The 26,989-nt window shown below is 30.3% G+C and overlaps 1 protein-coding gene across 6 annotated transcripts in view; it reads right to left on the bottom strand.

The window, feature by feature from the left end:
* Positions 1-1,305: 1,305 nt before the first annotated feature.
* Positions 1,306-26,989, bottom strand: part of LOC118186437 (sodium-independent sulfate anion transporter-like) — a 103,137-nt gene continuing 77,453 nt past the window's right edge. For all 6 annotated transcript variants that reach the window (XM_035356525.2, XM_035356530.2, XM_035356527.2 and 3 more), the window contains 13 exons: positions 25,036-25,229; positions 24,803-24,875; positions 24,315-24,359; positions 24,169-24,229; positions 21,453-21,508; positions 21,215-21,355; positions 19,174-19,232; positions 13,782-13,868; positions 10,705-10,804; positions 9,378-9,454; positions 2,489-2,554; positions 1,760-1,847; positions 1,306-1,675 (listed from right to left, as the gene is read on the bottom strand). In XM_035356525.2, the coding sequence (XP_035212416.1) occupies positions 1,584-1,675; positions 1,760-1,847; positions 2,489-2,554; positions 9,378-9,454; positions 10,705-10,804; positions 13,782-13,868; positions 19,174-19,232; positions 21,215-21,355; positions 21,453-21,508; positions 24,169-24,229; positions 24,315-24,359; positions 24,803-24,875; positions 25,036-25,229 (1,139 nt within the window). In that variant the 3' untranslated portion in view covers positions 1,306-1,583. The remainder of the gene's footprint in view (positions 1,676-1,759; positions 1,848-2,488; positions 2,555-9,377; positions 9,455-10,704; positions 10,805-13,781; positions 13,869-19,173; positions 19,233-21,214; positions 21,356-21,452; positions 21,509-24,168; positions 24,230-24,314; positions 24,360-24,802; positions 24,876-25,035; positions 25,230-26,989) is intronic.

A 26,989-nucleotide genomic window follows, 5' to 3' on the forward strand; every position in this document is an offset into this window, starting at 1 on the left:
CATATTTATGCTGATTCTTCATTATTTAATTCTTTTAAATATTACACAGGGTTCTAACATTTGGTGGCAACAATTTGAAAAGTGAAACGCTGTTTATAGTGATTCGATGCAAAATGCTAAAACTAAAATAATAGCCCTTCTGGTCTAACGTCCTTTTTTTGGGGGGGGGGGAAGAGAAGAAAATTGAATGAGATGAGAGATTACAAATAGTACTTTTTACTGACAAAACTGTCTTTGAAAAAAGAAAAGGGTATTTGCGTATTATCCCTTAGAGCTACTAAGTAGCACAATTTAGGGCCAATTATGAATGACCATGCCTTTTAGAAATCTGCAGTAATGACTGGTGATCCTTGCTGATATTTCTGCCAATAGTCGACGGGATAATATATAAGTGCCAATAAAAGTGTTGTGATAAGAATGGTAGATTTAATATTATGGTGGTTAATAAGCAGTGCTAATACATATATTTGTGTAGGAAAAAATATTATGCTTGTGTTGCCATATACTAAAAAAAAAAATCCATTGATTATTTAACCACTGTTAAAAGTAGTCATGGTCTATCTGTCTGAAGAGAATACCTTTGTGGGGAATTTCCTAAATAAAAATGGACTGAATTCATGTTATCTGTAGGGAAAATCATAAAGACACCAAGCAGCTAACTTGTTTGGTTGCCAAGAACCAAACTTAAGACAAACTCCAAAATTGAGCAATCTTATTCATTTAAATGTAGTAGACTTAATAAAAGTTACTGTTTAATAATTTTTCCTTGTAAGGCATTTTTTTTTTTTTTTTTTTTTGGGTTAGGGATGCTGTATGAATAATTAATGCTATATTCAAACAAGACATTTATTTAGAATTTGATGCTTCAGAAAAGGAATGCCAAAAAATTATGCCCCGGGGAAAGGATCCCTTAAAAATGTAATTATTCATATTCATATAATGAAATAAAGTATTAGAAAAAAAAAGCAACTTAAACAACTCACATTGATGGAAATGTTTAATAAGGCAAACAAATAAATATTCACCTTTTTTTCCTTCAAATTTTGATTCCCTTAAGGTAAAAAATGCTTTATTGTTTCATAAACCATGACTTCAAATTTTTAATTTTATAATTTCTATTTATTGTTTTATAAACTTAATGCTGATGATCTAGTAAATGGCAAAATCTCAAATCTGGAATTACTGAAGTCCCTATGAGTACAGACCTTGGACTTGGTACAGTATTTTAAAAAGGTACCCCACAACAGTTTAAGTTATTTGCAATGATGTGATGTTTTCTAGTTTTCATAAAGAAAAGAGACCATATGAATGTTTAAATTATATATTTCTATTGTATAAAACAAAAACTCTGAAATAAAATAATAAATATTTACAATTCCTTTAAAATGTATTTTAATATAAATATAAAAATCTTCATGTTCGCACAGTTTGCTTAAAAAGCTTATATGTGGAAAAATTAAAATACTATATGTATCCAGATTATACACCATTCTGCAAAGTAGGAAAGCAAGCTTGATAAAAAACATGAAGCATCTGGTGTAACTGATAGTTGAACAACGCTTAAAATGAAATTTCTTGCAGTATCAGCTGTCAAAACTAACATCATCACTTCTCAAACTATGTCTTGAAACATCTCCACTGTAAGCAGGCGGAGAATTTCGGCAGATGGACAACGCTAAAATAAATATTCATAGACTATAGGAAAGCTTTGAAAAATACCTTTATTATAACAGTTATCAACAAAAGATTTACACCTTACCATCAATAAAATTTTCAGCATCTTCCTGAGATAAATGATGATGAAATTCTACAGGTTTTGTGCCAGCAATTGCTTGCAGTACATTGCTCTGGTGAGAGAAAATACAGCATATATATGTAAAATCATTCGACACTAACTTGTACATTATTTTAAAAATATAAATGTTTAAATCTATTTTAAACATTTAAACTTCTGGAAATTTTATGAAAATCTATCATGATGCAAACTTATGGTCCAGGAGAAAGGCCATCATTTAAAAAAACAATCTTTACACGTAAAAACATTTAAAAAATACTTTTTATATTTGAAACATTAATTAAATGACTTTGAAATCATTCTAATATGTATATTCTAATAAATTCTATAAATATTCTAATTATATAATATATATAATAAAATAATGCACAAATTGGTGTCAGACAAACAAAGAAAGCAGCAGAAGAGGACTGGAAATCCATACATCCTGGAAATTTGATGAAAAGCCCTTCTGTCATGGAAATCCTGAAGCAAAATTGTAGTCCAAAAAACATTATCAGATGGCAATTTTTTTTTTTTTTTTAAATACTCTTTTCCTTTTAAACATTAGTTACATGGCCTGGAAATCATTCTAATAATGTGTAAACACCTTCTGTAAATTAACTAATTAAACATACACCCCATATCTGGGTACTTTAATTTTAAAATTAATAAATATTTAATTATGGTTTAATAATTGAAATTAATTCTTACCCTAAGATTGATGAAAATGATTTTGATACCCTCGTTTCTCATATTATTTATAAGACTGCACATGCTCTGAAAAATAAATATATATATTTTCAAAAAATGAAAATAATTCATTAATACCACTGGAATTAATTGATATACACAGTAAAAGTCCGAACATCCAAAAAGGCTGGTTAATGCTGAATATAAACAAAATCCTGGATAACTCAACATATTAAATATGCTATTCAGAGTATAAAAGCTAAATGAATGGAAGGTGAAATTTCCAGTATAAAACTATAAATACTTATTTATTATCAATTTAAATATCTAATGCCTACATTTAAAACTATTTAAGATTTCAGGGAGGGGGGAGTTAAGACATAAAAACTGACATATTTTTATCAAAGGACTCATTTTTATGAAAGATTAAAATAACACACGAGTAAAAAAAAAGTTGTTAGCAGTAAAATGTTTAATTTGAGACTGTCATTTAAAGAACTGCCATGGTGGTCACCAGATTGTTGATTCCATTTTGCGAGGAAATTATTGGATAATTTTTGTTAAGCGTAACATTCGAAGTGAATTATGCAAGAGCATGAAATACAAAATGTTTATGTCAAAACTGTTTGTCACTCTGCCCATTCAATTTCCATTTGACTGAGTCAGGGAATGAAAGGTTTTTAAAGTTGTGGGCATCGATTAATGTGGTCCTCTCTTTCTGAAAAACAAATCCAAGATACGGATTTTCGTTTCCACATACATTTTGTACTGAGCCATACACTCAGAGTTGGTGACCAATTTATGAATAGAAAGCTTCATCCATGCTCTCAGAAGATTTATAATGAGAAAAAGGAGAATTCTGAAAAGAATATTTGGCAACTCTCATTCAGAAATAAAGGGCTCAATTTATTCAACTGGACCATGTAGTACTATTTAAACTAGACAACAGAAAGCCTTAATTGACCTATAGTCAGTTATAAAAATCTTCCCAAGTAGAGATGGTTGTGCAAGAGTAACAGAGGTAAAAACATTTAGAAATTTTGAACACCCATTTTGTAAACTTTACCCACTGGAACTATCCAGGAATGATGATCCTGTCATCCAAATGGCGAACTGCACTGAAGTGTATGCACATTTTGAAACAATTTTAGATTCTAATTATTCAATGTTTGAAATTTTCTGAGATATTAGTTTTTTCATTTTTTGTTATTGTATATTTTATTTTATTATTTTTTAAGTAATATAATAGTGCAAATTTAATTCTGCATTTAATTTTTGGTTTTGAAATTTTCTGAGATATTAGTTTCTTCATTTTTTGTTATTGTATATTTTATTTTATTATTTTTTAAGTAATATAATAGTGCAAATTTAATTCTGCATTTAATTTTTGGTTTCTGCTATAAATTAAAGGTGGAAGTATGTTAGGAATCCAGATGAAGTCTTCCTTTCCATCACAAGATGGCATTAGATGCTTCACGAGTAAAAGAAATTAACTTTTTTTTTTTGCTGGTTAGTTTAGCTAGTTACATTTCTTCTTTGTTCTGATAAAAGTATGTAGGTAATTTTGAATTAGGCTGTTTGACCCCCTTTTTAGACCAAAGGGCATTAGCCCAAAACGGTTATTAATTTCAAAATGGCATTTTGCATCGATTCGCTTTTCAAACTGTTGCCACCAAATATTATTGCCATGTATTATATTTAAATAAATTAAATAATGAAGAATCTGCATAAATGCTTCTTGCATTGTGAAAAAACAACAGGATCTAGAGCCATCGAATTTTGAATACTGTAGTCCTCCAAACAAACATGGGCACTTGGAAGCCCGAATTTTGAATTTGTTTTATTATCTATTTAAAATTTTGTAAAACTTTTTAACAAATTTTTTATTAAGAAACTCAATGATTTCAAAGCAAGCTATGGCAACACTGTACAGAAAAAAACATTTTTATTTACAGCACGCAAGACTGTGTATTGGAAATCCTAAAGATATGCCGTTTTCCTGTTTTTAAATATTTTGTGATATTGCTGTTGAATTGAATTTTATGTGTTTTAAGTGCAAAGAACATGATATTTAATCAATAAAGATAACACACAAAATGTTAAAAAACACCCTTTTGGGCTTAAATATATCTGAAAGCTAGATTTTTTTTCCCCATAATTTTTCTTTGCTTTGAATGAAAATATTTCACAAGTATTTAGAAATTATTACATGTTTATTGAAATATATTAACAGTTCTATATATGAAGTGAAAATGACAAGATGCTTACAAGTAGTTCAAGACACCGTCAGATTATCTTATTTTTTACAAATACAAATATGAAAAATACAATGTGCTTCAGTACTCATGAAATAGCAGCTAAATATTTGTTTCCCTTTCAAATTTCTTATGTGATGCGTACATCAAAATGTATAGTGCCGACAAAATAAACGCTGCTTTGTCTAAAACAAGATCTTGTTCTACGCTAACACACCAGCAAAGTTATTCAACACTCCTTATCAAAATTATAATCATAACAACATTCAGTAGCCCTTAACAAAAAGTACAACAAAACCTGACTCTGTTAGTGGATTCTGACACCATTTATCAACACTAGTTGATTGATTACATAATCAATAAATACAAGTTATGGATATAACATATAAAAAACTTAAAATGTTTGTTCTAATCTTTTAAATTGTTTATGCATTTTCAAATACAGTTGCATATGTGCTCATTAATACACGCTTTTGTTGATTCCGTAATTTGGAAAATACTCCACTAGATGCTATTCCATTGAAGGCAGGTCTCAAATTTAAATTGTTTTTTCAAAATGCGAGAGAAACCAGATAAACAGCAATTACATTGCTTTTTACAAAAATTAAACTGGTTAAATAACAATTAATCAGATTTACCAGGGGTGTTTGTGGGACCCCAAAAAATCCTCTGAAACTTTTACCGACTTACTACCGACATTTTGGAGTCTCGAGAAGGGGGGAGGGGGGAGAAATGAAAAATTACAATTATGAGGTATTGAATGTTTTCCAACTTCTGTTCATATTCAGTAAGAGATCTTTGTGAATTGGATCAGTCATTGGATTTTTTGAGCCATATTTTTCACATGAGGTTTCTTTAGAAGCCATTAAATCATATTTAATAGTCTGCACTGCATCTAGGGAATCAATCTTAAGAGAGGTTCTATACTCAGTGACAAGTGTATCCATTAAGTTGAATGCACTTTCCACTAATGGGCCATGGAAGCAGCTAAGGCAGGCTTTGAACAATTTAGCCAATGTAGGATACTTATAATCATTTGTGAAATCATCTTTTAAATTAAAAACTTTAGACAATATTTATCAATTGTACACTTGACTTGATTTCCACTTTCATCAGATGTGTAGAGCATTTCTTTGGTGATATCAATATCACTCTGGTATAACCTTATTTCAGCTTCTACTTTTGACTTTTCATTATCACTAAAAATATGGGACATAAAAGATGATAATTTTTCAAAAGCTAATATTGTACTGGTTTTACCTCTTAGCTCTGGATCTAATGCTGTAAAACTAATTAGATATGAATTTTTAAGGGGTAATTTCTGTTTCATATGCTGTGCTATATTAGTATAAGCTTTCATCAGAGAAATTTGGAATTCTTTTGCTATTGGATGATTTTTTGATAATTTTTTCAGGAGAGTGGAAGCTTCTGCACCAGTAAATATTACTTTGCTAGGTAGATGGAATTCTGGATTTGTGACATCAACCTTTAATAAATCATTATAAGATGTGCACTCTATATTTTCTGGCTTCATAAAAAAAGAGAAAAATTTTGCCATCAATTTATAAATACTGGAATGTATTAAATGAAGCATTGGTTTTTTTGTTTCAAATAATTTAATATATGTGTTGAACTCTGGTAATACTGCTGACTATAATGCCATATGCAATAAAGTTTTGTTTTGCATAACAAATAACCCATTTAGTATTCTTTTTTTCCGAGCTAAAGCATCCTTTGTGAGTTGTTGGGAATGCAAACAAGAATACACCCCTTCAACAATTTTTTTCTGAGCTGCAGAAATATTTCTTTTATTGTATACAGTTTCAACATAAGAAAAATAATCCCCTTTATCAGTTTTATCCAAGTAGTGAAAATAAAATGCAATAAGAGCATCCCACAGATCTTTGATTCTTTCTAAAACACATAAAATGTACACCCACCTATGGTCTGGTCTCTTCAAGGGCTTAAGTTTTTTAATGGCAAGGGATTCACAGATTTTGAAAAAAATTTCTCTTTTACTGCAGCTTTTCAGATCAAAATAGATGTCATCAAACAAAAGTATCTATCAAAACATGAAGCAAATTTTTTTGCACAGTTATTAGCTGTGTGACATGTGTCACCATCAATATCTATCTAATAAGTGGGGTGCTTTGTTTGATCGTAGTCTGGTTTCAACACCCTTTTTTTTTCCACACATGGTCCATTAATACACTAATTAAGTTTGCCCATGGAACATTATTATCTTCAATAGTATTAACAACTGCTTTAAAAACAGCTTCTGAATTGCAAGATTCCATCTTTAGAGTTGCAAAATGATGAACTAAAACTTCATTTTGATTGTTGTCATAAAACTGCACCAATATTGCCAGTATACTTTCTTGAGCATTGCTAGTACTTTCATCCAAATTTAGAGAAAATGGAGTCTCCTTTAAAGTTTTAATGATATTTTCCTTAATGGTTTTTGAGAGCCCATATTTCATTTTATAACATGCAGTAGTCCTGGACATTTCCATCGAGTTTAGTGCCATCTGATCGCGGCTCAACTGTTTGCAGAGTTCAATTAAATTGGGAGCTACATTGAAAGAAAGAGAATTCTCGGCGATAAACGAAGTTATTAATACCTCTTGGCGTGCTTTTCTTGTCACTATATCCAATGGCCGAGCATCAGTCTCCAGTAAGTCATCAGTATTTTTTGAATTAGCATAATTACTTGCCGATGGTATTCCCATTATCATCTCTCCGTTCAATCCAATTCCACCTAAATGCATTCTGGACACCTTCTTCTAATTGTATAAGATCACTCAATCATTGTATATATCGAGAAATTTCATAGTGAAATTCTCTTGCGTACATAAATAAAAAAATATTTCAATAAATGAAACGAAAATTTTACACAGCGGAGAAAAAAAAGTTGAGAAGCGATCAATGACAAATAGCTAATACGGCGAAAAATCCCCCTTCTCTACTTATTGGCGCCACGCCAGGAGAGATAAGACCTTTGAACCCAGAGTCACGTGATCGCACATCTGGTCGAACAAAGTCTCTCCCTTTTTTTTCTGCCGTGCCTACTTGCCGAAAAGAATCCAGAAGAGAATGTCCGAGAACTGGGAAAATGAGTCATAACTCGCAATAAGGAAAGAACAAAAAAGAAGTTTTTTCCCCCTTTTCACGCATTATCACTGCCTTTGGAGAAAGGAAGGAAAAGTTTTCACCACACACACTGACCTTGCGTTTTCTGCTTTCAAAGCAAACAAAATTACCCAGATCAAAATAAATAATTCATTATTATTCCTACTTCCTTTTGAACGACGATCTCCGGAATTTCCGGGTATCGAAGTTCAAAATCCCCAGAATTCCGGGGTTTCCCCGGAGCATAAACACCCCTGGATTTACATAAAGAAAATGCGAAGGTCTTATTTCTGTTGTGCTTATCCATTACTGTCACTAAATCGCACTGTTTGATAATAGTTTTTATTTGTTCCAGGTTACTGTCTCATTCATGCTTTATGATGGCTGTACAAGTCTCTCATTCATTTTAATTTTCTTTTTAACGCGTTCAGGACCAACACTGTATAGGCACGATGCAACGAAAATGGAATAATTAAAAAATTTTTTAAATCCCAGTAAATGGTGCTAAACGGCAATGGTTTTCACATCGCTTAAGTCACGTACCTTTTGACCTTCATGTATGAGCATAAGTTTCTGTTCTCTGCTTCTGGTTTTGATAGATTTTTTGGCATAAACACACTGGGAATCATAGCTCTTTAAGTTAAAGAGACACTGGTATGTTTGTTTATTTCATTCGGAAATTTTTTGTTTTGGCCTTTGTTTTTATTAGAATGTGGGAAGTGCATCCAGTTCAATGTTTTCATTTATGTTGATTTTTTTTTATTAGGAGAACTTGGGAAAACGCATAAAGCTACCTATAGCAGGTGTAACACCGCCGAACTTCCATGATGGAAAAACTCAGACCAGTTGTCCTTTTTTTGTATTTATTTTAAAACTTAAGATAGACTTTCTTGGTTAATTAAAAAGTAACTTTACAGCATTATTACAGAAAAGGAGAGACATCAGCTTTCCTGATGCGTAATGCATCTTACTTGCTTGGTGAAAAAAGCCATCACTGTCCTGTATGTGTTGATGCTTATTTTATATTATTCAACATACAGCATAATTATTAAATTAAAATTTAATTACCTACAGATAATTATTGCTTTTATATTTTGTATTTATGTGTATAGTATTTATTTTCATGCGTATCATTATAATTTTAGTATTTCACATCTTTAATTTATTTCTATTAATGTGATACTTTTTATATTAATACATATAACAAATTAGCATATTAAGTACGTAACTTAAAAAATTGAGGTCATTATATCAAAATGCTGATTTTATATGAGTTGTTTTGTAAGGCTTAACTTCTGAAACTGTGTGTGCTGGTGGTGATGTTCCAATTTGGGGGGGGGGGTTGGTCCCATGGCTGCGCTTTGTTCCTGCACGCTGGTCCTCAAGGGTTAAAAAAAAGTTCCTGAAAGTCTAAAATATTTTGGTTTCTTGAACTTTCTGCTTAGCTGAATGCCAGATAGTCGGACTTTAACTGTACTTCATTAAAAATAAACTGAAGATTAGAAGAGTCAAAATAGTTTATTTACCATAGCCATAGTATAGTCAGCAGCTGTAATATGCTCACAGTCAATTATTATGTAGTATGAACTCTGATCTGGTCGATCTGAAAGGTAAGCATATGATTTAGTGCATGTAGTGGAACATAACAGTATTTAATTTGCATGCAGAAAAAATATAATTGCAGAATTTTTTTAATCATCAAATATTTAATTGAAATACACAGAATTCACTTTATATATATTACTGAATGAGAAACATGAAATTTTAAAAACTTTATAATATATATATATATATATATAACCAAAACGGGAGAAGATTTTGAATAATATTCTATTAATTTCAATAGTGATCGCTCTTCTTCAGCATGAGAAGGGGGAAAGAAAAAGTCTACAGTTGTGAAGAACAATAAATGTATTGGAAAATCAGTTTTTAGGTGGAACAGAAAATGGATATAGCATCTTCTGGTGAAAGTAAACAGAATCAGAGAACTCCCCGTGTCAGTTTTTACATGACAATGCTGTCTAAATCGTTTAACTGTCAACAAAATTTGCTTATCCATAATACATTATTGCCTAACATTATCACATTTGCATTGATTGTATAAGGTATTGCACTAAATAAGCTCATTAAAACTACAACTTGTTACTTTAATTTGATTACATGCAATTTTTTGGTATGCACGAATCAATTAATAATTAATGTGATTTTCATTACCTTGTAAGTAAATAATAATGAGTTATTTATAATTTTCTACATGGAAATTTAAATGTTATATTGTACAACTAAAAATATAAATTTAACATCTAAGCCTAAACAGCCATAATATTTCTTCATCATCTCCATAACGATTAGATTCTTCCAATGTTCTGCAGATTTTAAAATCATGGATATTAAGATTATAAGAACATATAAAACAATAGAATCTATGCAGTATTTGCAATTCATGTAAAATTTGACTAATTTTAGTTGAACGATAACAAAACAAACAGACACAGATGGTTTATTAAACAATGAAGAAAACTACACTTCTTTATCTTACAAATTTCTTCACCCACATTGAAAAGCAAACCAGGAACTGCCATGAATTTTAAAGTTGAAAAACAAGCAAAGATCAAAAGCAGCATGATAAATAAATAGAGATTTGGGAGGGGGACAAGAAATGTACAAGTAACAATAAACTACAAAATTTTCGAACTGGAGAAAATGTGCAAGATTTTAATGTTAAATTCCATAATATATATCAGTTTTTATAGATCACATATAATGAGGAACAACTGTATATATATTTCTTAAAAACAAGGTATTATTTATTTCTTAACTCTTATATAAGAACTTCTTAAACTTTTTCTTTACCTGGAATGGATTTTATAATTCTTGTTTGTAAGCATTCTGCTGAAGGAAAAAGAACTGTTCTATCTGGTTTCACATACAAAAATGAATTTCCAAAGAACGTCTGAAAAAGGAATAAAAAGCAAGTACTTTCTACATAATAGAACATATTTAAAAAGTTCAATAATTTAATTCAAGAGTTCCAAAGTAATTTTTTAGCATAATTTTATAAGAAAATGAGGGCTATCTGTTTAACACGAGGGATTCTTTTTTAGAGGATCAGTTATCTCAGGAAAACAGACCCTCAGCAACTCAGGAAAATGCCTTTTAGCAGATTTGAATCTGGATTGGACTTAACAGTATTCAGTAATCTTATTCACTCAGTCAGTGGTGGACACAAAAAATAAGTCAGATATGTTTTGAAAGTATACATAAAATGAAGAAAGGGACTATAATATTTGTAACACTGATAAGACAAGTTAAAAAAATCCACTGCATAAAAATACAATCAGCTTTAGAAAAGATTTTTTTTTTTTTTTTTTTTTTTTTTTTTAAATTTTGATATCTGTCAACATGTAAATTCATAGAAAACATATTTAGACTCATCATCCCATTTGCTTACGGATATATTTGTTGGAATGAAAAATTTATTATAACTTGAACAGTAAATTTTTTCTTTGTTAATTATTATTCTCTGTTGAATCATAAAAGCAATCTCAAGTTATTTAGAAATTTTCCATTAAAAATAAATCACTTATTTATGCATCTATTGACCTGTGATTAAAAATTTAGATACAAGGAAAAAGTTGAGAAAGGATGAGAGCAGGGATGTTGAAGAAGAACTGTGAAATGGTTCACTGTTAAAAGAAGCCATAATCTACCATTACCTGACAAATGTTTCAGACAAAGGCCAGTCAGACACATGGGAGGAAATGTCTTTTTTGGCCTCAAAAAGCTAGTTAGATAGGTTTAAAAAGCAGAATAACTTTTCCTTAGGAAAAATTCTCACAGAATTAAGCAGTATTTCAAAGTTGAGAAGTGAAAAAAAAAGTGTAGGATGGTATCTCTGTTGAGTACCAATAAAAAGACATTTTCAACCCCAATAAAGTTGGATCTACAAGATGATGCCAAACTACACAATGAAATTTAAAGATCAAAGATATACGGATGGAAAACTGCCAAAAATGCAAATCACAGTTATGCAGCAATACGAACAGCACTAGGTGTTGTAAGCTTTTAGTGACTGGAAAATCTCAAAGATCAAAATACTTTATAAATGTCAAGACTTCCTATTTCCTATAAAGCTTATTATAATGCATGGGTAATATAAAAACTGTCTGAAGAAGAGTTAAGAAAGTGGAATGAAGAACTTTTGGCTAAAAAAGTGAAAGATTCTATTCTTGGTTGGCAAGTGTACTGACCGCACAGATGTTAGAAACTTAAAATGGATTAAGATTGCTTTCTCACTCTGAATGCAACTTTGATACTACAATCTATGGATCAAGGTGTGATCAGGAGTTTGAAGTGTCATTACAGAAAGCAGCCTGTTGTTATAAGAATTCTGAAGTAGACAATCACATCAATTACAATATTTCACCTCTTGATGGAAAGCTAGTACTAGAAAAGTCATGGCATATTGTTACAGAATCAACCATACAAAATTGCTTTCCGTATGCTGGTCTAGCAAAGATTATTGAAGAGGAAGATGAAACAAGGATTTGCTTATCGCTAAGAGGCTAGTACAAAAATTGTATTTCAATATTTTGAGAATGTGATATGGAATTTTTTCAGCCAAGCAATGATGATGGTATATGTGATGAAGATCTTAGAGAAGCTTCTTCTGATGCTGATGAAAATAATGAGGAAATTGCAGTACACAGAAAGTGAACTCCCTACCACAGTGGATGCAAAAGTTGTGATGCATATCATTAATCAGTTTTTATTCACACTAACTGTAAAACCAAAAGTAATGGAATCTTTTTAAATTTTGGACAAAAATACAGATAAAGATTTCCTGCAATCTACATTATGCCAGCAGCAATTTAAAGATTAATTTTGCTCTGAAGTTAAGTAAAAAGTTGTAATTCAAACCAAAGTAATTTGATGACATGCAACCTGTAATTAATAAATACAATGAATGATCGATTTCATTATTACCTGCAGTAAAGGCACACTACATGTATGCAGGAATACAGCTTATTATCCTTCAACATAATTGCTTTCCATGATTATGTACTTCTGAGAAAGCATATAGAGATCTTGCATACTTTGGGTTAAGACAGCCTCTGTGTTATGCAGTAGAGTTCAGCTTTCACATTGCGTTAGATGTAACAATGTCTGAAACCATTGTCCTTTTTAAGAGTTCATTCAAGCGAGGGCAAAGGGAATAATCGGTAAGGACCAGATCTGATGAATTTTTTACAGAGCACAATAACCCCCTTACGTGTCAGGGACTGTTGCACAGTTATGGTGGAATGGGAGCATACATTATCATGCAGCAGACACCAAATTCCATTTTTGGTATATTGGGGGCATTTACATTTGATCCTTTTCAGGAGGTGATCCGAGACGTTCATGTAAGGCAGCCACATTTAATGTCATACTTTCTGAATTTATGAATAATCCTCTCAATATCAAAGAAATAATAATCAGTAATGCATTGATGGGCAACTTTTTGCACTAAACATTTTTGGATTTTGATGAATCTGGTGCACTTTTTTGAGGTAACATAAGATTTTTATGTCAGTGATGTACATTCTTTTATGAGCATAATGATTCCATAGGAACTTATTTTGCTTTGAAGATCATATATCCATCAACACTTTTATTTAAAAGTCAACTGCAAAGTGGTTTGGAATAAACTTATTAACAGAAATTTTTGAGAATCTATTAATAAATACTAACAGTCTTCTCTACCAGATTAACGTATTTATTTATTATGCATAACCATATAATAAATAGATTTTGAGAAAGAAAAGTAGTGCCTAATGGTAATCGTAAATGTTCTCTACACACACAAAAAAAAAGTCTAAAATTTTAAAGAACATAATTTGGAAACTCCAGATCAAATATTAATAATTTTTAAAAGCCAAAACATTTACTTTTCTATCTTCTATCAAAAGTTTCAAGCTTGACTCTTGAAGTAAAAGCAAGCCTAAGGAAATTCCAATCCCAATTATAATTCCATACTGAAACAAATTAAAATTCTTATTAGTCTATATAAATTATACTGCAAATTACAAATTCAAAACAGAAAAAAACATACATAAATATAAAACACTTTCATTTGAAAAATGTCATATGCTATTATTTGGAGGTCATATATAACAGCCTGGCTTATAGCACATATATTTAGACACTGGTTAAAGAAATGTTAATGCAAATTATATGAAGTGAAGATATACATATTTAAAATTCTCTTATTAACTGAAAGAAGCAAATAAGCAAAGAAAGCTGTAGGTTAATTCTAATTGATAATCTGTAAATGAGAAAAGTTTGTGCTCAATTGGTTCTTTAGATTTTGATATTTTAGCAAAAAGAAAACAAGAAAACTTGCTCTGAAGACTGGCTGACTACTGTGAGATATGAAAACAACTTCATAAAATGTATCATAATAGGAGATGGAGACCTGGTCTCTATAGTATGACAAAGAAACATGAAGACAAATAGCACAGTGTAAAGGACCATCTTCTCCTATACAAACCAATGCATGGGCGTCAAAATCAAAGACTAGGGCGATGCTGATTGCATTTTTTGATTACAAAGGACTTATTCACCATGAATATATCCCTGAAAATGAAGTAGTTGAATTCCCAAATATTAAAAGTTCCCTCCCAGGATTGGCTGGTTTAGGCAGGGCAATTGCAGCATTGAACCAATGGAGTGTTTTATGAATAAAAATTAAATACATGGCTTAAAAATCTACTGCAGATTTTAATTCATAAGCCATTGAAACTATATGCTTCAATGTTATTATTGGTATGGATGTTATTAACCAAACAGAAATGAAAATAAAAAAAAGTGGGTATCAAGTTTAACAAATTACAGGATGAAGGCAATAATATCAAGACAATGTCAGTTTTTAAAGCGTGCCTTGAAAATGAATCCAAAGTTGACTTCAGTTTTAACATTACTAATACTTCTAATTACAAACCTAATAAAAGTGAAATGACAGGTATTTAGATGATTACTCATAATTTACCAATAAATGATAAACTTGTTAATTACCAGTTACTGATAATTAACCAATTTATCATCAATCTATGCATTTAGCTATTTTTGAAAAGCAGGTTGTTAAGTGAATTCATGAATGGTTAAAAGATAAAATTACTGAACCTTGCCCATTAGACTATTCCTCACAAATTTTAATTTTTAAAAAGTAATTTAATACTAATTGATCTGCATAGACTACTATGTCTCATGCACCCCTTTTGCTACTGCTAGATGATCATTCCCCCTTCCTTTCCAAACCTCGAAAAATACATAAATATTTATTTAGATTTAGATTATTTTAAAATGTCTTTAATAAATTAAACAAGTATAGAAAATATTGACAAATACCAAAACAAATGAATAAAAATTTTATATCCATAAACTAAAATGAAATATTTAACAACTAAAAGGCTGACCTCATTCCTCCCCCTATGAAATTCTCCCTGAGGGGGAATCAGCCCTTGGTTGAGAACCCCTGGTATAGATTATAGGAAACTGGATAAAATTACTGTTAAACACAGGTATTCTTTACCCTTAAAAGGTAGATAGATTGCAAGAAACATATGTTTTCAGTATAACAGATCTTTTATATATTCATAAAGATAGTAGAAAAATACTTAATTTTTAATGCACAATGAGTAGGCTCATATAAATGCAGCTTTCATTCTTGAAAGCTGCATTTATATTATGCAAAGTCCCTCACACATTTCAATGTTCCACAAATACTGTTTTCTGATTTCTGATAAATGAAGCTGTAGTTTTATCTTACATGGATGACATCATAATTTTAGCAGTAGAGGAAACTGGTAAAATCAAGAAATTGAAAAATCAATTTTTAAAAAGGCAAGAAGAATTTCTTGGACATGAGCATAGATAATGGTCATATCTCTCCCTCTACCTCAAAAACAAAAAGGAGTCATAAAAGGCTATGAATCATAGACAGATTCAAAGTTTCTTAGGGTTGGCGGCATATTTAAAAAATATATTTCTAGTTATTCTATTATTATCAAACTATTAAGCAATTTGTTAAAGACAGAAGCTGAATCAAAATTTTAGAGAGAATTTCATCAATATGCTTTTTGATGAACTCGAGATGTTCCAGTCTTAGAAGTTTGTTTCTGGTGTTTCTAATCCAAATTATGAAACAGAATTACATACAGATGCAAGTATTGATAGCTATACTAGTATTCTTTTGCACTTTGGATCTGTATAGAGTTTCTACTGGTATTATCCTTTAAAAAAATTCAATAAACAAGGTTGAAGAGTTCTAACCACTCATTAATTTACTTATCAACAATTCACTTTTAAAAAATAGGTAAATGCTTAAATCTATAATAAATTGGATAATAATAAATTGCTGCCCAGTTGGTATTGTGGTGAGGGACGCTGACTGCGATGCTGAAAGATCTGGGTTCGAATCCTGGAGAAGGCATGGTTGTAACTGTCCGTCCCTTCATAGGAAAAGCAATGGTGGCCCACCTATTAGGTGCTTCCATAATAAAGAGACCACCACATCCGGCCTTGTATAGATTAATGGACTGGGTTACATTTGTAATTACAATCTGCCATTGGGGAAAAATAATAAATTGGATAATTAACAGTAACTGATATAAGCATCTTGATAACTGTTGGTCTACTTTTATTGGATTAATATAGAAATCATATTTTCAATAATTTGTTACTCAGCATTATTAACATTAGGATCAACATCTTCATGTTCATTTGCCATGATATATATTTCAACATTGTCTCCACACTGTAGTTTACTAAACCTGATACCACTTTTATTTATTAATTCTAACACTAATAACATTCACACCAATAATAATATTAAGCTAAATAGCTTCATTAGTTATTATATTAATATTTGCAATTGATTTCATCTATTTAAATGTTATCCGTCAAACAATTTACTGGCTCAATTCTGTAGTTGCACATGCATGAAAACTTTGAAATTCAGCTTACCATTGATTAATGCATTTTTGAATAACTTCACTGTCAGTGTCAAAGCATTTAAAGACTATTAATTTTAACAGTTTTCATCACTAAATTTACAGAATTACTTTCAACAGTTATGTTTGCTACAGGTGTTTTTATCCAATCAGCACAATCATTAGATTTGTAACCAATTCCATTATAAGATTTATAACCTTATTTCTGCAGTAACGTACCTAATTTCAGTATTTTGAATAGTCAACTTTTTTCACATATTTATTTGTCTTGGTTCAATTTATTACTGTCATTTTAAATTTTAGTATATATTTTAACTTATTCCAATTCTGTAGGATTTTTGCGGCTAAAAAGAACATATTTATTAGTTGGTGAATCCGCAATTCCATGTGTTAAATGATGAATCAACATACCTTCCTCAATTTTACCTCTACTTGAAATTTGCTTCATGTACAAAACGTAACCTACATTTTAATTTCCACACATTTTCTATTAACATAACATGCAATTCAGTGGAATTACCTAATCAAAGGTGTTGTTTATTCCATAAGAGAATACAAAATTCAATTTCTAAGAGAAGCTTAGTTTTCAGGGTAAGAAGCCATTTACAAAAAAATAAACTTCAGTAGATCAGTAAGTTTGAATAACAGTGAAACATCTTCAGAGTCTTCAAGCTCTTTTTGAATTGAATTAAAAGGACTACCATCATATGAATATACCAGAGCTTCAGTATTACTATAATTTATAGAATATTTTAAAAATAAATTTACAGTCTACTAATCTTATACAGTCAAAAGTCGTTAATCCAGACTCGTCGGGACTTCGGCGATTCCGGATTATAGATCATCAGTTTAAATCTGGTAAAATGGAATGCAGAAATTATAAAATTAAAAATATGAAACCGTAATTTACGAAATAAAGAACAATTGTGATCTAAAGGGTATCAAAATTTACAAAAAAAAAAAAAAAAAAAAAAAAAAAAAAAAGAGCTTAATATTTATTTGTTTACTTTATTACGCATTTCTTTCAATGTAAGTTGTTTAAGTTGCTTCGTTTTTTATGTAATAATACATTCTCTTTAATTCTATAAACAGACATAATTTCTTGTTCAGTTACAAAGTTATGCTGTTCAAGTCCTATAATTGCTGTGTCAAGAATACCAACTAATTTGTCAATCGAAATTTTTTCGTTTTCAATAACCTCTGTGTTACTTTCTTCGCTATCGGAAGCGAATTATAATGACGAGGAATTTGATTTAAATCATATCAAAGACGGAGTACATCGAGATGAAATACTACATTTAGTAAGGAATTATAAGCCAAATAAAAACATCTGCCCAGAAGATAAGGGATAAGGATAGTGCTGACAGATCAACTTCCAATTCATTGCAGGCCGCCGCCGCGTTAAAGATAAACAAACGTTAAAGTTTAAATAAGCAAAGGATATGCCTTTATCCATTTTCTGCAGCAATTCCACTTTTTGTTTAATGGACTCCGAAAGATACTTTCGCTTTGTATATCCTTTACATATTAGTAAATATATATCAGAAATTCTATTTGACATAATCGAAAGTTCAAGCTTACTTTTATAAAATTGCTCTAACAGTCTGCAAAAAATAATAATCCGGATCCAATTTGAAGATTAAGGAACAACGCAATCTGCAACATTAACTGAAATAGATAATTAGATAATTTTAGCTTAGCTTATCCTGTCCGTTATACATTAAACGCGCATTCGTAAACGTATTTTGCGCACGCGCACACGCAAATTCACAGCGGTAAAGGTCTTACGCGCAAGCGTCAACGCAACGCATGCGCAGAAAGTTTGTAGCTTTGAGGTCCGGATTATAGATCATTCCAAATTAACGACTTTTGACTGTATTACTCCTGAATTCCAATGCTTAGAGTTAGCATAATACATTACTGTAAACCCAGACACTTCTCTTGAAGTAATATAAAATGAATATACTGCTTTATATCTTTAGAATACTAGTTCTCCAGTTCTGTACAATAAAATAATAAAATATTGGAATCAAATTAAAATTACATCTGAAAAATCCAAATTTCTCTTCAATCCCCAATATAAATATTCACACATATTTTTTATTTAATAAAAATTCATTTCTTTGAACAAGAAATTATGAACTTGTATAATAAAATACTTATGTCTTGATTTAGAAAATGAACAGACATTTCGAAATTTCTAAAATATCACTAATTAACATCTAACAACAATTAAACACAATAAACAGCCCACCCAGAGGGGGGGGATGAAGGAAACAAAATAAAAGAAATTGCTGAAAGTTAGAAAGTAAAAATCAGAAAAACTTACTTCTAATCCCAAGATAAAAGAAAATATAAAAGTAGCAGAAAATGGTAGCAAATCTAATTCTGTTAAGGGAGAGAAAAAAAAAAAAAAAAAAAAAAAAAAAAAAAAAAAAGTGAGAAACAATGAAAATTACATGCAAAAGCAAAATACTAATAGTAGTAAAAATAATAATGTGGAAAAACTAAAAATATATTTTCACATAAAGAAAAATAATGATACACGCAATTACCGCAAATTAAAATTATACAATTTAAAATTCAGTTCTTCAATGGAAAAAATTAAAAATTTCCAAGAAACAGAAAAAGTACAATTTATAAATCACAGCATTTAAAAACAAAACAAAACAAAAAATTTAGCCTTGAACAATGCTGGTTTTAATTCCGTAACTTTATTTACATGTCAATGTTTTTTAGTAAAAGATGATGGAAATTCTTTTTTGAGATTTATGATAATTTTAAATTGTACAGCACAGAAATGCAGAGGAAAAATAAATAGATGAAAATATCATTGTTATAGCAATAGTCTTGATGCCACTTTGGATGTTCTTGTGTTTGTATTACAGTCTAATCACTCTGGTATGAAGTAATGGCAACCATGGAGCTGATTTAATGAAGAGAAGGAAGGTGGGAGCACATAGAAATAGTTGATTATGATGATAACAAATAGTATTATTTAAGTATTGTTCTAAATATTATGCTTTTACTGCAAAAAACATCTTTTTATTCAAATTTTTCAGGTTATAACTATGGAATGCTTGTATATGATTAATGAATAAAGAATGGACAATGGTGATGACAGAAATGGATTTCAAGAAAAGGTACTGGAAAAAAAATTTAATTTTATATTCATTGCTTTGTTTCATTTAGTTCATATATATATATATAATGGCAAAAAATATTAATACCTTTAAAATCCATTTTATATACAGTTTGGAACAAACCATATGCAAAAATAAAAACCCACAAGTACAGTTATCACCACTTGTTGCTACTATCAGTGCCCAATTAGATTAGGTTTTGAATCACTTTTTAATTTGCATACACTTTGGTTCTGTTGCCACATGCTGTAAAACTTGTGACACACTGCCATTTGTGTTTGTTTGTTGAGGTCAGTCAGAACTTTTGGTACCAACTCAAGCTGCGACTTTAACAATTTTTGCATGCTTAATTCATTTGCCACAATTTTACTAATTTGTATTTTTGGCAAGTTTAACTTACTTGCAAGTAACTGTACACCCATCTTTCTGTCACTGTTTAAACCATTTATCATCCTGATTGTCCTTTTTCACCTCTTTGAAGGTCTTATGCCATCTCACTTAATCATAACAAACACTTTTGATTGGAAAATCTTTGGTGATATGAAGGATATAAAAATAGTATTGCAAGAATCATTTTTAGCTCTAAAATCAGATGTTTGGTATACGGAACTGCGGCAAAGCCTCGAGGGCTTTCTGCCTAAAGGCAGGGATGCCGTCATTGAGGACTTTCTAAGGGAAACTGGCTTGTACGCTTCACGTTACGCATGGAGATGCCCATGCAGCCAGCTCGTTCATGGGATTCGAACCTTGAACCGAACTACCAGTGTTCAGCAATTTCACTGCTCGGCCACTGGTGGGCTACTAAAAGCAGAGGAGTTTTATCAACATAGATAAATTTAGTACCAGATACATGGTTAGAAGTAATCCACAATTATGCAGTTATGTAAAATTATTTAGTTACTTTACTTTTACACTCTTCACTTTTCTTTGTTGACTAAAATGGAAGAATTTTTGAGACATAATATGTAGTTATATAGACATGATATGTATGAACCATAATTCAAATTATCATAAGTGCAATTATTAGAGTGAACTTAATAATTGCCTGTCAGTTTTCTAGCTGACTATTTTACATAGGTCACTACATGGGATTTTCAATGCAACACTAATCAGAAATATAAAAATAATTTGAATATATTGAGAATTATTTTCATTTTTAATTTTCCTCTTGGTAAACTAATAGAAAAATTAATATGCAAAATGTATGTAATAGAAGAGAATACTTACTATTTGTTTTCCACATAACTATAACATCCTTATAATGTACCATATTTAAAACAGCCATAAATATCAATGCAGAAAGTGAAGCTTTTGGAATGTAGCAGAAATAAGGTGACATCACACCCAAAGCTAACAATACAAGACTTCCTAAAAATTAGTTAACTATTTAGAGAATTAATGATAAACTTTAAGGGTAAGATACAGAATTAAAATATTAAAACAATGAAAATATGAAATGTAATACCTGTCACTATTCCCCCTGCAGTTGTTCGAACTCCACTACTATAATTTATGGCAGTCCTAAATTAATCATGAAAAATAAGATATTTTAAATAAGCATAAAGAAAATGTGATGCTTGTCTCATGTATTAGTAATAGTATCTCAGTGTCTAAAAATTTGTTTTATTTTGAACTTCAAAGATATCAGGCATAAAATTTTGCATATTTTATCAGTGTCTTTACAATATAAATGAATAATTAAACACAAAAAATCTTAAATAAGCACAAAGAAGGCAAAATAAGTCTTATATATATCAATAAAAATTACAGATGGTACATGAAATACAGAATTTTTATTTGAATTTCCAAAGAAATCACGTGCAAAAATTCTGCATTTTATCTATACTCTTACAATGACTGACAACTCTGAAGACATAAAAGATTCAATGCACAATTATTAAGTTGAATTCAATAGTTTAAAAATGAATAATAATACTATTAATTGAATTGTAACTTATAAGAATTCCTAATAGATTAAATGGACAAGTGCGATGAAAAGTTAATAAAATTTATTCTTATCACAAGAAATAAAACAAAATACTGAAATTTTTTCTCACAGATATTCGTACAATATCACACAGTAGATATATTTTAAACTACTAAAACGTTAAATAGAACAGAATTCAAAAACACAGAGAGAAAGCTAATCCGATCGCTCCGCGAATTCGCTACAGTTAACTAACAACTGAACTGAGATGTTTTGTTCCAGTTTTTATAAGCTTTTTAATCATGCACGAGAACATTCTGGTATTTTCTTGAGGTTTCTGGAAAGCAAAAGAGTATTACAAGATATCTGTTTATTAAATGCACGTGCTATTGCATTTTTAATTTTTCAGCGTAGCTTTTTCTTAAAACTCGTCATGAGCTGCATTGCACGGGGAAATAAAATAATTTTAATTACAGTTTTACTAAAATTAGCTAATAAATATAAAATTCGTAACAATACTATGGGTGCCATGAGCATGTGCCAAGAGTGCCAAGGCAACAATCAAGAAAAGTCAGCTAAAAACTGTAAAATTATTAAAGGTATGAAAATACTTAAAAGTTAAAATCTGTCTTCCCCTTGCCACAGCAGCACTATCTAAACATGCTAAGAATTAAAGTTGTGGTTAAATTGAGTGAAATTTTGGTATGTAGAGCAGTAACTGTAAGCCTGATCAAGTAAGTACTTATAAAATGTAATTTTAGTTAATATTTTTAGCATGAAATAAACATTGAAAAACCTGTTATGAAATAAAACTTTGACCCATATACTATGTTTTGTTCTCAGGCCAATAATTACTAAGCAGTAGCTATGTACGAAGCTATCAATGCCGGCACAATTCCAATGAAATTAATTTAGCAAAAAATCACCCGCTTAAATCGCTGGACACCATATTAACCACAAAGCGATGGAAACTGAGTTATTACTATGAAAAGAAATATCACATTTTTTATACATTGTTCCTACTGTCGATACCAGATTAAAAAAATGACTTTGAAAATTTTTATTTATTTTAGTCTTAACTTTTACTGCAGAATTATGAAAAAGAAGCTAAGAACTGGGTTTTTAAAAGAAAAATGTGTTTAACTCATTGAAACTTCTTATTTAATGACAACCAGCATTGTCAGAAGAGATGAAATATCCCAGCAGACACTTGCAAGCTTAAGCCATCCATGTTGGTCTTTCTTAGTTTAACGAAAAGCGAATCAAGACCAAAAGGAAATTCAAGAAAAAATAAGAAAATATGATCTTCAGGCAGGGTCATCCATGATGGAGAGAATTTCTAAAAATAAAAATGCCACTGAAACTTCATTAATTGCTAGTTTACACACTGTAAAAATTGGAAAGTCCTATACTATTGCCAAGATACTGATTAAACCTTGTGCAAAACATATTTTAAGTTGCATGTTAGGTCCAGATATGGCCAAGAATATTGATACTGTAATAGCACTATATGCAAGCTAAAACAATTACACAGTTTCATAATCTGTGGAGAACAATCTTATAAGTTCAAAAACTCATGAATTTAGCTTAATGAAAGTACCAATGTTTGCTTGTGAAGTATCCCTTCAAAATGCAAACAGAAGAAGAATTTTTGATAAAAGTCCTTCAAACTTATGGCAGTGATAAAATTTTCAAAGCTATCAACAAATATGTTCGGAGAAAAGATTTGGAATGAAGCTAGTGTGTGGTTATTTGCAGCGATGGAGCAGCTGCAATGCTTTGGTAGTGAAAGGAGCCATGTGTAGGATGAATTAAGTGGCAGGAAATGTCCCAGCAGTAACTGTGTCATTCATCAGCATTCTCTGGCAACTAAAGGTTACCACAAGATTTAGTACTTGTATAGGATGCTGTTGTAAAGAAAATTAATCATGTTAAAAGCATACCTTTTAAAACTTAATAAAGGTCTGGATATAGATCACTTTAACCTCTTGCTGCACACAGAAATATGCTGGCTATGAAGGGGAAAAATCTTAACTTTGAACTAGAAGATATACTAGTGGTCACATTTATATAGAAGCTTTTTATCCAACAATTAACTGATGTTGAGTGGCTGCTTAAATTGGGATACCTTCCCGACATCTTTGAAAAACTGAATGAAACCATAAACTAATGCAAGAAAAATTTCATTCTAAAATTTAAAAAATGTTTATATAAAAATATAAATTACTTTAATGAACCAAAAAACACTACAAACCTGGAAAAGCTACCAGTTGCTGGATATGCCGAAACAAATGAACCCATTATATTACAGATCCCTAAAAAAAGTTAAAAAGAAATAAGAGTAAAGAGTCATAAACAATTACATAATTTAACTAAAATTTTCAATGCAAATGAACTTACCAATAGCAATCATTTCCTGCGTAGCATCCACTTTTTTACTTTTAGCTGAATATTAAAAGAAAATTATTTCTAAGGTAAGAAAATACTGAAAGGTCACAATAGATATGGAAAAAGAAGTGCAAACAATTAATTTTTCATTTTAATTCTTTTTAGTGAAAATAATAAAACAAACACACACATGAATATATATGTGTGTGTGTGTTTGTTTTATTATTACATATATATATGTGTGTGTGTATGCATAAGGGTAAAATATTAAATAATTCCAATAAGATAACATAATTAATACATGGGGAAGGGAAAATTCCTGAAAATACTTTCTAAAAATTAATATTACTGCATAAAATGAAATCAATGTCATACATTACTCCTAAAAACAATTCAAATTTAAAACTCTCATTTAAAGAAAATTCTGGATTTAATAATTGAGAATAATTAATCCAGATACTAGAAAATATTAAATTTAGAAAATATAAAATCATATTTACCAAATGACTTGGCAATTGCAATAGCTTCTAATAAACAAAGCAAAGGGATAATGATTAGTCCTGATCCAATTTCCTACACAGGGGGGAAAAAAAAGTTACCAGCACAAAAAATATATTGCTGTAATTCACCTAAATATTTGAATTAACGTCTTTGTTAATACTGTATTTTATTTATATGAAATTTGTATAATAATAATTACTATTTCAAATAAATTTGAAAGCAATTACTGTACCTGCACAATAACAGCAAAATTCTTGTGCACCGTTGTATTTGTAGCATTATTAAAATATGTATACTCAAAAGCTGGGAACGCAAATGATGGTAATCCAGGTTTCACTGCTTGTGTCAGTGTCAAAGAATCAATATCATACGACAATAGCAATGCTGCAATACCAGTACATAAAAGGACAAGAAGTGCATTTCGTGCTGAAACAGAAAGCATATTCAGGGATTAATGTAATATGAAGTTAAGATGTTGCCATCCCTATAAATATAGACTCCATGTCTAATAATTTAATAATTTTTATAATATATTAAACTTTAAATACAATAAAACAATTCTAGTTATTTCAGCAACAGGTGAAATAACCAGATGTACAGATAACAAAGAAAATTTTACTTATTGTAAAAATAAGGATTAACAGAATTATACAAAATGAACTATGGTAATAATTAAATTTAATATGAATAAAAGATTGAAAATTTAATCAATTAAAATTCTTTATTTCCTTTATTTATTTATTTTTTCAACAGTTTGTATCTTTCATACAAGAAAATTATGACTAAAATGCCGATTAGGCACTAATTATTATTTTGCATTTATAAGCCAACAAACTAAAAAAACAAAAAATCTAAAAATCTGATAAAAAAATCAAAGATAACTTTAAAAACATTACATTTTTTTATTATACACCATAAATTAAAAGAAAAGTACTATTCCGTTTTAAGGACAGTAAAAAATTGCAGCGAAAATGTATGCGCAAAAGCGCCAAATCTAGCAAACACAGCCATTTAACAGCGCGCCAAATCTAGCGTATGTGCTGATTTCAAATTGCATAAGTTTAGATAGTTCTATATTTCTTGAGACACCATTGAAATACTAAGCGATGCAGGAATCCATTCAGTTATGTTTAGCCTTTTTAAATATAAATTATAATAATGATCTGAAATAGTTATCGTATTTGATGGCTTATAAGACACACTTTTTTTCCTAAATTTGGTCTCAAAAAAGTTACCTGCGTCTTATACGTGAAGGACACAGTCTTATACGTGCAGGTAATTGCATTCAATAATTGTTTATTTGGCTTTTACGAAACGTGAGAACTAAAAGAAACCACGCTATTGAAACTTTTTTTCCTTGTGTGTGGCCGTCTAAATAAGGGTGCATCACATATGCTGTCAAATACGGTATTTACTCTTATACTTTTATTCAGTTATGTTTAGCCTTTTTAATATAAATTATAATAATAAAAAAGTATTATATGAAATTAACCTTTCATATAAATTAAAACAGTAATCTTTAAATAGTTATTTACTATTATACTTCCTTTCTTGCATTAGGGTTGCGGCAATTATTTTTGGTAGCACTGGCATCAACAATAGTTTGGCGATTTTTTACGATCCTCAAAACGGAATGGCAAACTGAGAAGTAAATCGTCAAGACGCCCCTATGAAAAATGGATCAGGGCTCGTTTCTACGGCAACAGACAGCCCCAGACAAACTGCCGAGAGCTGTTCTTACCATAGACAGACAGTAGCCCGCGTACGATGGTAGGGCCAAACCTAACTTTCACGGGCATAGCCCGCATACGGTGATCGGGGCAGAAATGAATATTATGTGGAATATTTGATATGCAATTACAGTCTGATGCAATAATTGTGGTAGACGCAAGTATTACAAAATGTTTATTTACACAAAACTCCAAAATACAAAATTAGTAATCTGTAATGGTATGATACAGTGGATGGACAAAAATATGGAAACACCTTGTGAAATGTATGTTTGAAAAGAAAGAATGATTTTAATGAAATATGTAGGTGGCGCTGGCGTTTTTGACCACTGACACCACCTATACAACTTCGTAAATGTGCTAAACAGTTTAGTTGTTGTCGGAGAACTGTTATGTGAGGTTGTCATTGCATTATGTCAGAGTTAACAGACTTCGAACGTGGGCAAATTGTTGGAG

Source organism: Stegodyphus dumicola, chromosome 6, assembly GCF_044657685.1.
Source record: "Stegodyphus dumicola isolate Sdum_Otavi_A_Nest chromosome 6, ASM4465768v1".
Taxonomy (NCBI): domain Eukaryota; kingdom Metazoa; phylum Arthropoda; class Arachnida; order Araneae; family Eresidae; genus Stegodyphus; species Stegodyphus dumicola.